Here is a 13,520-nt window from a genome sequence, read left to right on the forward strand (position 1 = left end):
CTACAAAGGCCCAAAATACAGTGAAGGAAATTGGTGACATTTTCCTTACATGGTGTCCAAATCTTGAAGGGCACGGATGTATGTGAATCTCTGAATCTCTGTCCTCTTTGGTCCTGCCTTGGTTTGTTCCCCATTCCTGTGGAATAGATTGTGTGTTAATAGCCTGCTGTACGTCTGTCTGCTGGCTTCTCAAACACACAATCAATAAAGAGGGGGGTAGTAAGAGGAGCACTGGGAGGCAGCACAGGAAGTGCTCCCAGTGCATGCTGTGTGAGTGTGTGTGTGTGTGTGTGTGTGTGTGTGTGTGTGTGTGTGTGTGTGTGTGTGTGTGTGTGTGTGTGTGTGTGTGTGTGTGTGTGTGTGTGTGTGTGTGTGTGTGTGTGTGTGTGTGTGTGTGTGTGTGTGTGTGTGTTTGTGTGAGGGACAGGTGGTGATGGATGGACGAGTTGGAGACGTTGATAAAGAGAACAGCAGCTCTTTCTTTCTTGCTCCTGTTCTGTTAAAGTCGCATCCATTTCATTAGTGTCAGGCTCGTCTGGTAAAACGCTGCTAAATCCTGCACCCTGGACACCTTGGGCTGAAGGTTACTCTAGGTCGGAGGAGTGTTTAAACAGGGCAGGAAGGGAGCATGTGTGCTGATTCAAGAGAGTGCAACCCACTAAATGTACGGCTCCAACCTTTCCCTACCCAGGATCAAAATTATATGCTCAGAAGACCCAAGTGTGCGCATGGGGTGTGGGGACTGGTGGGTACATGCATGGGGTGTGGGGACTGGTGGGTACATGCATGGGGTGTGGGGACTGGTGGGTACATGCATGGGGTGTGGGGACTGGTGGGTACATGCATGGGGTGTGGGGACTGGTGGGTACATGCATGGGGTGTGGGGACTGGTGGGTACATGCATGAGGTGTGGGGACTGATGGGTACATGCATGGGGTGTGGGGACTGGTGGGTACATGCATGGGGTGTGGGGACTGTTGGGTACATGCATGGGGTATGGGGACTGGTGGGTACATGCATGGGGTGTGGGGACTGGTGGGTACATGCATGGGGTGTGGGGACTGGTGGGTACATGCATGGGGTGTGGGGACTGGTGGGTACATACATGGGGTGTGGGGACTGGTGGGTACATGCATGGGGTGTGGGGACTGGTGGGTACATACATGGGGTGTGGGTACTGATGGGTACATGCATGGGGTGTGGGGACTGGTGGGTACATGCATGGGGTGTGGGGACTGGTGGGTACATGCATGGGGTGTGGGGACTGGTGGGTACATGCATGGGGTGTGGGGACTGGTGGGTACATACATGGGGTGTGGGGACTGGTGGGTAGATGAATGCAATAGGTGTCAGTTTGTACAGTAGTTTCATGTTTCAAGTAATTCATATCTTTTTTTGTTGAGATCATACCAGCTGGATTACAGATTCAGTTTTAGTCATACAAGTTTAGTGCTTCCAAATCCATATCTGACATCTCTGCTCCCTCCAGAACTAGAACCAGAGGTGATGTTAGAAGGTAATGAAATAAGCTCTGCTGTGTTCATTCAGACAGTTCTGCTAGTGGAGACAGACACACTGCATTCAACGGAGCAAGAGCAACAATGCTAATTGAGTGGCTCAGTATTGTGATTCAGCCTGCCTCCTCCACAGTAGCTAGTTGGAGTATGTGCTTGTGTACCAGTGGTGGCTAGTGAATCAATGTCACTGCACTGACTGTCAGACGCTACTAGTGCCAGACATGTTCTTCCAGGAACTGGCCCGCCTGGCCACATTTCTCTCTAGTGTAGGCTAAGACACAGGGGCTAAGTCGCAAATGGCACCATATTCCCTATAGTGGACTATTTTGAGCCATAGGGCTCTGGTCTCATAGAGCCCTGGTCAAATGGATAAAGGGACTAGTGTGCTATTTATGGCTCATAAGGAGCCTTTCCGCTAGGCTAGCCCTCAAATCCTAATGGGGTGGAGAAGAGTTCATGGCCTGTAGCCACGACCATGGAGGACATATTCAGGACTGGACAGCCCATACAGTATATACATGGACAGTGCCTGCGGGAATCATTTCCTGTGTTTTTGAAAAGGTAAAGATGTCTTACCGTCTTAAAAGTATATGGTAAAATGTTTTGATATTTATTTAAAAAATAATGGTAGTGGTAGCAGTTCTAGGAATAAACTATAATAGGACAAAAAAACTAAAAGACATTTCTACAAATGAATCAAGCTGTACTCAATCCAAAACTGGATTTGGGGAAACAGGTTATGGGTACTGTGAAAGAAAATACAGCCTACTCACAAACAAATATGTCCCTTTTCAGAGCTTACAAAATACTGGCAAAGCCAGGGTGCTGAGGCTGCTGAGGGGAGGACGACTCGTAATAATAGCTGGAATGGAGTCATTGGAATGGTATTAAACACCTCAATACTTGGTTTCCTTCCCTCAGCAGCATCGACCGGATAGAATAGTGCAGAACATTGAATTAAACAGAAGCAGTGCTGTACTGAACGACCAAAACGTTGTGCTTATGGTGGTTCAGAGGGCAGTTACCGTATGGTGTACTGCATGTCATGTCTGCTCCCGCTCTTCCCCTCCCCTGGCGCTTGAGGGCGCCAGGTTGCCCTGCATCACGCACTCCTATCATCCATTACGCACACCTGCCTTCCCTCGTCACGCGCATCAGCGATATTGGACTCACCTGGACCATCCCACGTCGGGCCTCGGCCGGATTGTCAGTTCTTGTTTGCCCAGCAGGTCCTGTTTTTTGTTTTATTGGTGACATTCCGCCGCCGATGGAACCGGGGGTGCCTAAGCCAGCCCATCATGATTTCACGCCCTGGCTGGCTCAAGAGGTTTCCTTGCCTCGGTTGGCTCGGCGGCTTCCCATACCACGTCACACTCCACCGGATCTTCGGGCTCCCTCTCTGCAGCGGGATCAACAGGCGTCTTGCCTCAGCCGGATTGTCGGGCTTCCATGCCTCAGCCGGCTCGCCAGGCTCTCACGCTCCTGCCGGTTCGTTGGGCTTCCACGCCCCAATTGGCTTGCCCAGCGCCCATGTCTCGGCCGGTTCGCCCAGGTGGGACGCCAGGTGGCGCCCCTGGTGGGGGAGGGGGGGGGGTACTGTCACGTCTGCTCCCGCTCTTCCCCCCCTGGCACTTAAGGGCACCAGGCTGCCCTGCATCATGCACTCCTATCATCCATTATGCACACCTGCCTTCACTCATCATGCGCATCAGCGATATTGGACTCACCTGGACTCACTCATCACCTGTTATTGCCTCCCCTATATTTGTCAGTTCCCCAGCTCTGTTCCCCGCTGCTGCATTGATTGTTTTTTGTCTTTGTTTTCTTGTTTGCTGATGCTGTTCCTGTCTCGTTCCATGTCCGTTCCTTATTAAATATCTGACTCCCTATACCTGCTTCGTCTCTATAGCGTCATCCATGTGACATTGCATGAGTTTTACGATTTCACACCTATATTTATCAGCCCACAACTTGCCACACCCACCAAACGGGAGCAAACGTACCTCAAAGACTGGTGAAGAACGGTGCACACTGTTTTGGGGAAATGTGTCATTCATTAAAAACTGTCATGCAACATAGCAAACGTTGAAGCAAACTGAACACACCTCAGGTAGAAATGCCAAGTGCTACTCTAGACAAAATCATTGCCACAACAAACAGGGGTGCACATGACCAACAAAGTAGTTGAAGCCTCCTTTTGCGAACCTAAGGGCATTAGAAACATCTAAAAGAACACTATCATCATCATAATGCTATTCACATACCATTCTCAATTAAACCAGTATTGCTTTTCAATAAACAAAGTAATCAATTGACAAAATGACAGAATCCACGAGAAAAAGGGGTGCACGCTTCTCGAGCATCCGCGGGATGCATACTACATACAAAGATCTGCTGGCCCGCCTCGTATATAACGTGGACATGCACGAGCGAAGCTTCCAGAAGCAACAACGAACAAACACAATGGAAGCACTCAAAATGCACAAATTGAAGAAAAAGACATTAACTTGAATGACACAGAAGACTGGGGCTCTTGTTAACAATTTCATAGTCAAACACATGTTTAAAATCAGTAACAAGGTTTGGAAACATCATTTAGCAGACAGTGAACGAGGGAGAGCATGCAGGGCTTAAATATCAGCGGGAATGTGAGACAGGTCGCCATCATAGTGTTCTATGCCAAACTTTGCCCAATAGGCTGCATTTGCTTTGTTAGACATAGAAAACGTACTGCCACGCAGGGATCCAACGGTCCGCATTTGTCTTAGTATTGTATTTGATCTCAGGGGAGATGGTAACGATTAGCAAGGCTTTTGGATCAGCTTGATTGATCAGTGAAAACCTGGATATGGTGTCTGGTGTCCCTGACTCCTCCAGTAAGCCTCCAATATGACCTCTCCTGGCTGTCTCCATCTGAAATCCATACAGGACTGAGAGAGCCAATGCAACTGCATCATGAGGTATCCAAAGTGATAATGACCGTTTGATAGGAGTAGTTACTGTTCTACCATGAAGCAATTTTCCGCACCAAATTCTGTTAGAATGAAATAGTTTGTATTTCAGTATTATGGTTTGTAATGAAGGACAAATATCCGTTTAAACAACAACATGTTTTATTGACATTGACCTATTCACTTTTAGCCCTCCTAATGGCTTTAGTGTTAATAATTGAAAAGAAACGAAGCTATTGATCACACCGTGGCAAGCTAAAGCAAAGGCACAGCGATAATGAATGACTGCAGGTGTTTATATTTTTGTAATTAATAGCCGCGTAATTGGACAAATTAGTGTGCTCACTGATCAAATATGAGAGGAGACATCTTAAACAAGCCATTGTCTCTCAGGAAGGGACCGTTCTGAACTTAACTAATGAACCAAAACAAAGCTAGGCCTATATAATATCATCCTTCTGTCTGGTGGTTACACATACTTCATATTTTCAGAGAGCTGAATGAACTGGACATATGGTTCTCTTCTCAAGTTTCACTGACTGTGTCTAACAATATTCTGCTGTGTCAGTTGATTTATGTGCCTTCAAAAAGTATTCACACCCCTTGACTTTTTCCACATTTTGCTGTGTTACAGCCATAATTTTAAATGGATTAAACGGATCTTTTTTCTCTCACACAATACCCCATCATGACAATGTGAAAACATGTTTCTAGAAATGGTAGCAAATTTATTGGAAATGAAATAAAGAAATATCTAATTTACATAAGTATTCACAGCCCTGTGTCAATACATGTTAGAATCACCTTTGGCAGCAATTACAGCTGTGAGTCTTTCTGGGTAAGTCTCTAAGAGCTTTGCACACCTGGATTGTACAATATTTGCCCATTATTGTTTTCAAAATCCTTCCAGCTCTGTCAAATTGGTTGTTGATCATTGCTAGACAACCATTTTCAAGTCTTGTCATAGATTTTATACACTGTAACTCTGTGTCTTAGGAACATTCACTGTCTCCTTGGTAAGCAACTCTAGTGCCGATTTGGCCTTGTTTTTTAGGTTATTGTTCTGCTGAAAGGTTAATTCATCTCCCATTATCTGGTGGAAAGCAGACTGAACCAGCTTTGTGCTTAGCTCCATTCTGTTTATTTTTATCCTGAAAAACTTCCCAGTCATTAACATGCATACCTATAACATGATTCAGCCCCCACTATGCTTGTAAATATGAACAGTGGTACTCAGTAATTTTCCCAAAACATAACACTTTGTATTCAGGACAAAAAGTGAATTGGTTTGCCACATGTTTTGCAGTTTCACTTTAGTGCCTTGTTGCAAACAGGATGCATGTTTTGGAATATTTTTATTCTGTACAGGCTTCCTTCTTTTCACTCTGTCATTTAGGTTAGTATTGTGGAGTAACTACAATGTTGTTGATCCATCCTCAGTTTTCTCCTGTCACAGCCATTAAACTCTGTAACTGTTTTAAAGTCACCATTGGCCTCATGGTGAAATTCTTGAGTGGTTTCTTTCCTCTCTGTTTACTGAGTCAGGAAGGATGCCTGTATCTTTATAGTGACTGGGTGTGTTGATACACCATCCAAAGTGTAATTAATAACGTAACCATGCTCAAAGGGATATTCTATGTCTGCTTTAAATGTTTTACCTATCTATCAATATGTGCCCTTCCTTGCGAGGCAATGTAAAACCTACCTGATCTTTATGGTTGAATCTGTGTTTGAAATTCACTGCTCAGCTGAGGGAGCTTACAGATAATTGTATGTGTGGGGTACAGAGATGAAGTAGTCATTCAAAATTAATCTTAAACACTATTATCCATGCAGCTTTTCATTGACTAATTTGTAAAAAAAAGTATTATAAGATGCATTTCATCCATTTTAAATTCAGGCTGAAACACAACAAAATGTGGAAAAAGTTAAGGGATGTGACTTCTTTCTGAAGACACTGTATGTATCTGGGTTGTAATGGAGATAGCCTCGAACCAGCTATGCACAAAGTGAGACTGGTGGTGAGAGTATAATGGAAATAGCTAATTATTCATCTCTTATCTTCTTGATTTACTAGTGTATTTGATGTTATAGTGATGTGTCCTCTCAGGTCAAAATATCTCTCTTATCACTTTCTCTCCAGGTTCTCCTGAACGTCTGGATCGACTGACACACACAATCATGGACAGATCACTGGACCTCTGAGTGCAATCTTCCTCCTTCCTTCTCCTCCTCTTCCTCCTCCTCCTCCTCCTTCCTCCTCCTCCTCCTCCTCCTCCTCCTCTTTCTTCCTCCTTTTCCTCCTTCTCCTCTTCCCCTTGAAGGTCCCACCTGGTTGCCAGAAAATCAGTGAGACAGAAAGACAGATCGACAAGAGGTTACAAAAAAACCGAGGTTCCAACAAACCCCTCTGGTCTTTTAATTCATTTGGTAACCATGACGACCACTCTTTTTACCTCCTTATCTGGGCACCTGGTGAACCTCCAAGTCCCCCTGCCATCATCGTTGATGCTTCTGCTGCTGATACAACTGTTTAGTCGGTGCCCGGCTGCTCCCTCAGGGCCTGAGTCAGACACCTGCTCCACTCTGATCCAGAGCCGATTCTTCGGCCACTTCCTGTCCTCCTCCACTTTCCCCACGGCACCCTGCTCCTGGACCCTGCAGAACCCAGACCCGCGCCGCTACACCATCTTTATCAAGGTAACCAAACCTACCTCCACAACGGACTGCATTCCCCGGCAGCTCCGCATATTCCAGTTTGACTCGTTTCTGGAGACCACGCGCACCTACCTGGGCATGGAGAGCTTCGACGAGGTGGTCAAGCTGTGTGACTCTTCATCACCTGTGGCCTTTCTAGAGGCTGGGAAGCAGTTCCTACAAATGAGAAAAGGGCCGCCTCGGGCCGGCATGGAGGTCACCACCCCTAACGCTAGCGAAAATGGGGAATTTAAGACAGAATACCTGGTGGTGGGGAAGCGTAACCCCAGCATGGCAGCATGTCAGATGCTGTGCCAGTGGCTGGAGGACTGCCTGGCATCCAGCACCTCTAACAGGCCCTGTGGCATCATGCAGACCCCCTGCCAGTGCTGGGAGCCCCCTCCTCCTCCACAGCTCAGCGAAGGGGATGGATGCTACAGGAACGGGTTCTACCTGGAGAACTGCCTACCCAGCTCCAATGAGAAGAGTGATACTGACAGCAACGGTGAGTGGAATAGTTCTCTGGTTTTAGTTATGGGCATTTGTGGAAATGTTTTGGCCAACTTGTGATGCCGTTTTGTCTATTGGAGGAGAGCTTGTAGGCGAGGCTTATGGCTCACTTGGTCATCTTGTCTGTATAGCATGCCATTTTATGTTAAATGGTAGGGCTCTGTGGTCCAGGTCCATCCATGAATGTGTAGGGAGCCTCGTTCTCTAACCTGTCAAAATACAATGAAACAGTTATTAAAAAGGAAAGACACAAGTAATTGACATAGCCACCTCCTGATTATTTCCGGACAATTTGAGGCAATTTTTGTTCAAATGACTATGCAGCATCCAGTAAAGTGCTCTGGCTAGGTCACAGAAAGCAGAAAGGCCGTGAAAGATCAGTAGAATTACAGTAGCTCAGAGACAGAACAGAGATGGTATAGAGTTTCAGCTGATGGGTTCTGAGCTGAATGACCTTGACAGGAAGGTGCCGTGTCCTGTCCCTCTGTGGTTGGGGAGAGAGACACTGGATCGGCCTGAGGGAAGCTGGGACTGGGGAGGAGGATCTGGGTGTGATATGGGATAGCTGCAGGAGGGTGATGGAGGGAGGTAGAGATGGGCAGGGAGAGATGGAGAGAGGGGAAACTGGGTGGAGAGAGAAGGGAGGCTTGGACTGGGGAGGAGGATCTGGGTGTGATATGGGATAGCTGCAGGAGGGTGATGGAGGGAGGTAGAGATGGGCAGGGAGAGATGGAGAGAGGGGAAACTGGGTGGAGAGAGAAGGGAGGCTTGGACTGGGGAGGAGGATCTGGGTGTGATATGGGATAGCTGCAGGAGGTTGATGGAAGGAGGTAGAGATGGGCAGGGAGAGATGGAGAGAGCGGAAACTGGATGGAGATAGAAGGGAGACTGGGACTGGGTGAGGAATGTGTAATATGGGATAGCTGTAGTGGCGGCTCAGAGTGGGGGGAGTGGGTGTGTGTGTGAGGGCGGTACACAGGAGATGAGCTTTATATTGTGGGAACTGTAGCTAGCTGGATCTCTGTGTATGGCTGCTCTGAGCAGGGGGTGATGCACAGGAGAGAGGCTATAGGGGCTTGGATAAGGTTAAGAGTCTGTAGTTGGCTAGATGTGTGATGATGCTGTGTGATCCTGGCTCCCCTCCACAAGCCTGAACCTGACAGACAGGCTGATAACTGAGAGCTTCATCCCCGAGGGAGGCTAGGGCTACTGCCTGCCATCGGGTTGAACCATTGCTCTCCCCACCCCCCTCTTCTCCTTCTCCATCCATCTTTCTCTTCTCCTGTCACTCTCTGCATCACTTCCTCTTATCAGCCTCTGGTCTCTTCTAGGGCCGGGACGATGCCAGTGTTGGATTTGACATTTTGAACTTTGCGATATTAAAGACATGATAGATCAGACGCATAGTATATTAAGGAGTGAGATCTGTAGAAAGACAGAGTGGCTGTGGAATGTGCCTGGTGGACAGGAGGAGATCAAAGGATTGCTATAGGGGAAGCAGATGGACATCTGTGGATTAGGCGAAGGAGGGGTTGAGGTCAGGAGGTCAGGTCAGATCCCCTGAAGGGAGTAATAATGGTTTACTACCCTCTTCCTGTGGAACAATAAGATGTAAGGATTGGAGAGAAGGAGGAGTGTCTTAAGTGGGATATATATACCTGTGATGGGAGAAATGTTGGGTTGTCTGAATTACAGCTGTGTCGACCCTTTGGGAAGAATTAAACTTGGTTAAAGCTTCTCTAGTGTCCGTGAGTTATATACTCTGAAAAATAAGAACCTAACACCAGTATCGCAATACATTAGTCTGGTGGCAAAAAAACTAAACACAAAGCAGATTTCACTTCTTAAGGAAAACAGCCCTAATGTTGGAAACAAACATCCTTGTGTTGTCATCCAGAGTCACATGCATTTATTTTCCAAGCTACAGCGCACAATATTTTATATACAGCAGGTTTTTAAATGACCAAAGAGTTAGGTCTGCTTCGTGTTTACATTTTTGCCATGGAAAAAATATCACGATACTGGTGTCATCACAGCCCTAGTCTCTTATTCTCAGAACACCCAGCACTCTCCCTCCCTCCGCATCTCTTCCCTCCATCTTCCCCTCCATCCATCCTTCCCCTCTCTCTCTTCTCTATCACTTCAGCCTCTGGTCAAACCTCTCCCTCCCCATCCCTCCCTCTATCTCTCCCTCCCTCCCTCCCCCTCCCAGGCCTATAGGCTGATTCCAAGCTGATGGAGGAGACTCAGTCTAGCAGCCAGCCAAGCAGAGCTGATGTTATGGGTAGTATCTCATGGCGTCTTCTTCCCCCTGTCTCCTCTCCTCTCTCTGCAGCTAATGTTCCCTGTCACCAAGGCTCTCCTCTCCTCTCCTCTCCTCTCCTCTCCTCTCCTCTCCTCTCCTCTCCTCTCCTCTCCTCTCCTCTCCTCTCCTCTCCTCTCCTCTCCTCTCCTCTCCTCTCCTCTCCTCTCCTCTCCTCTCCTCTCCACACTACGCTAGTTATCCTTCTTATGTAATCCAGATCATGGGGTGTGGTCTGGAGGTACATACAACACAGACTTGTTTGGGTACATCTAGAAAGAGGAGGATTTTCATATTATTATTCTCTTCCTACTCTTTTTCTTTCTTTCTTTCTTTCTTTCTTTCTTTCTTTCTTTCTTTCTTTCTTTCTTTCTTTCTTTCTTTCTTTCTTTCTTTCTTTCTTTCTTTCTTTCTTTCTTTCTTTCTTTCTTTCTCTATCTATTTATGTATCTCTCTCAGTTTCTCTTTCTCTCTCTCAGAATAGCAGGGCCTCTGAGGTCAAAGTGAACTTTGATGATATTCCTACATCTCTCTGAGTGGCAATTGAACCCCCACTGACCATGGGGAGACAGTCGATGGAAGGATGGCTAGCTGGATGGATGGGTAGGTTAGTTGAGGATGAATAGAGAGAAGAAAGGATAATGGATTCTGTGTGGGAATGGGCTGGGAGCCTGACAGGCTTGCTGTGCTGAGGAGGAGAGGAGCGATGAGCGGAGAGGAGAGGAGCATGAGATGAGATGACTGTTGAAGGGCTTGGGAAGTGAGCAGTTGAGACAGAGGCCTTCATGGCCCTGTCTGTCTCTGAGGCCTCACTCAGCACACGATTAATGGATCCCTGTCTATCTCCCCTTCCGTCTTCCCTCCATCTCTCTCTGTGTCTCTCTCTCTCTTGCTCGCTCTCTCTATGGAGAGGAGAGGAGAGACGTCACTTCCACACTTCCTCCTGTCCACACATCTATCCCTTTCCCATGGAGAGCAGATGGCTGGAGTAGTCATTTAGAGGTCAGGCAGTTGGAGAGCAGGCCGACACTGGTAGCATAGCGGAAGAGAAGGAAGGCGGCTTTCATTTGAATGCTGGGCCTGTGTGTGTGTGTGTGTGTGTGTGTGCGTGTGCGTGTGCGCGTGTGTGTGTGTGTGTGCGCATGTGCGCGTGCGCATGCATGTGCGTGTGTGTGTGCGCGTGTTTGTGTGTGTGTGCGTGTTTGTGTCTGTGTGTGTGTGTGTGTGTGTGTGTGTGTGTGTGTGTGTGTGTGTGTGTGTGTGTGTGTGTGTGTGTGTGTGTGTGTGTGTGTGTGTGTGTGTGTGTGTGTGTGTGTGTGTGTGTGTGTGTGTGTGTGTGTGTGTGTGTGTGTGTGTGTGTGTGTGTGTGTGCGTGTGTGCGTGTGTTGCATGGTGGGAAGACAACACGGAGCAGGAGAGGATTAATTTCTCACTCAACAGAAGACAGCAGGGGAGGCAGTGACAAATTAAAGGAGGGATTTGAGAGACAAGGAGAGAAACAAAGAGAGATGGAGAAGAGGGAAATATTGGTGTGGGGACGTGAGATTGAAAAAATGAGATGGGAGAAAGACAGAAAATTGACAAAAATGGGGAGTAAGAGAAGTTCAAGGGGACTGGACTGGAGGGAGGAGATGGGAAAAGAGAGAGAGGAGAAAAATGTATTCATGACTTGCACTTTTTTTATGGTTAGCAGAATGCTGACGTTAAGTAAGATGAATGTGTGTGGCAGTTTATGTCCCAGAGAGAACAGCCTCTTGTGCACACACACACACACACACACACACACACACACACACACACACACACACACACACACACACACACACACACACACACACACACACACACCACACACCACCCCCCACATAGCTTAGCTGTGAGGTTGCTAAACTAAGGGATATCAAACCACTGCTCCCAGAGGAGAGGGGAGGAGAGTCTTATAGCAAGTGTAATGCATGAACACCTCTTCCCACACACACTACACTACCCTCTCCCTGTCTCTGTCACTCTCCATCTCTCTCCACAGAAACACTCTCTCTCCCTCTCTTGTTGGGCAGATAGTTGTACACACTGGTCCCTCGTGACAGAGAGTGGGTGGCTGACAGAGTGCTGAGAGAGAAGCTGAAGATTGTGGTGCCTGTGTGTGTGGACGTGTTTAACTATTCTTGTGGGGACCAGAAGTCCCCACAAGAACAGTAAACACACAAAAATTTGACCAACTGGGGACATTTTGTCAGTCCCGTCAAGGTTAATGCTATTTTTAGGAGGTTAATGGTCAAGGTTAGAATTAGTGTCAGGGTTAGAATTATGTTAAGGGTTAGCGATAGGAACTAGGGTTAGGGTTAGGGTTAGGAGCTAGGGTTAGTTTTAGGGTTAGGGTTAGGAGCTAGGGTTAGTTTTAGGGTTAGAATTACGTTAAGGGTTAGAGATAGGAGCTATGGTTAGGTTTAGGGTTAGCGTTAGGTTTTTGGGTTAAGGTTAGAATTAGTGTTAGGGTTAGAATAACGTTAAGGGTTAGAGATAGGAGCTAGGGTTAGGTTTAGGGTTAGGGTTAGGAGCTAGGGTTAGTTTTAGGGTTAGGAGCTAGGGTTAGGTTTAGGTTTAGGGTTAGGATTGGGAGCTAGGGTTAGTTTTAGGTTTAGGAGCTACGGTTAGGTTTAGGGTTAGGTTTTTGGGTTAAGTTTAGAGTTAGGGTTAAGGATAGGGTTAGGGTAAGAGCACAGGTTAGGGTTAGGTTTAGGGGTTAGGGAAAATAGGATTTTAAATGGGACTGAATTGTGTGTCCTCACGAGGTTAGCTGTGTGAGTTTATGTGTGTGTGTGTGTGTGTGTGTGTGTGTGTGTGCTGTGCTCCCTGATGTGTGTGTGTGTGATATGTAGCCTAGTGTGTGTGTGTGTGTGTGTGTGTGTGTGTGTGTGTGTGTGTGTGTGTGTGTGTGTGTGTGTGTGTGTGTGTGTGTGTGTGTGTGTGTGTGTGTGTGTGTGTGTGTCTGTGTGTGATGTGTAGCCTAGTGTTAGCCACCGGGTGTCTGTGTGGATTGGATCAGGCCAGACTGTGGAGTGGACAAGGACAGTTGGACGGGGGCTAATGCAATGCTGCAGTACCATAGCTAACTCTGCAGAGAGAGTGTGACAGTCTTGTATAGGAAATCTACTATTGTCATATCTTATAGAGCCCCAGGCTGTTCTTTACTCAAGTCCCAGTGCGGAAGCCCTTTTTAAAATATACCTTCATTGAAACACACATTTTCAAAATGAATCTTCCTTTCTTCCTATCTCTCCCTCTTCTGTCTGAGTAGTTGTTGTAGTGAACATGTTGAGGGATGGTGTCTCTCTCCTCTCACAGTTCTCTGCCAACAGATCCACTATCTCAGGTCCCACTAAGGCTTTATTAAAAATTCATATTTTAATTAAACAATTTTACTGCCAAATCAGCAGTTGCTACATCCATTTAATGAAACATGAATGATCTGTACCCACTGATTATTCAATAATAGAACTTATAAATGCCTCATGAGCTTAGTTCAACTGTTGTACCCCATCA

At 46.8% G+C, this 13,520-nt stretch overlaps 1 protein-coding gene across 6 annotated transcripts in view; it reads left to right on the forward strand.

Annotated features, from left to right (window-relative positions):
* Positions 1 to 13,520, forward strand: part of LOC106605503 (adhesion G protein-coupled receptor B1) — a 95,026-nt gene that overhangs the window by 24,509 nt on the left and 56,997 nt on the right. For all 6 annotated transcript variants that reach the window (XM_014201234.2, XM_014201235.2, XM_014201238.2 and 3 more), the window contains exon 3: positions 6,612 to 7,670. In XM_014201234.2, the coding sequence (XP_014056709.1) occupies positions 6,905 to 7,670 (766 nt within the window). In that variant the 5' untranslated portion in view covers positions 6,612 to 6,904. The remainder of the gene's footprint in view (positions 1 to 6,611; positions 7,671 to 13,520) is intronic.

This window comes from Salmo salar, chromosome ssa05 (assembly GCF_905237065.1).
Source record: "Salmo salar chromosome ssa05, Ssal_v3.1, whole genome shotgun sequence".
Classification (NCBI taxonomy): domain Eukaryota; kingdom Metazoa; phylum Chordata; class Actinopteri; order Salmoniformes; family Salmonidae; genus Salmo; species Salmo salar.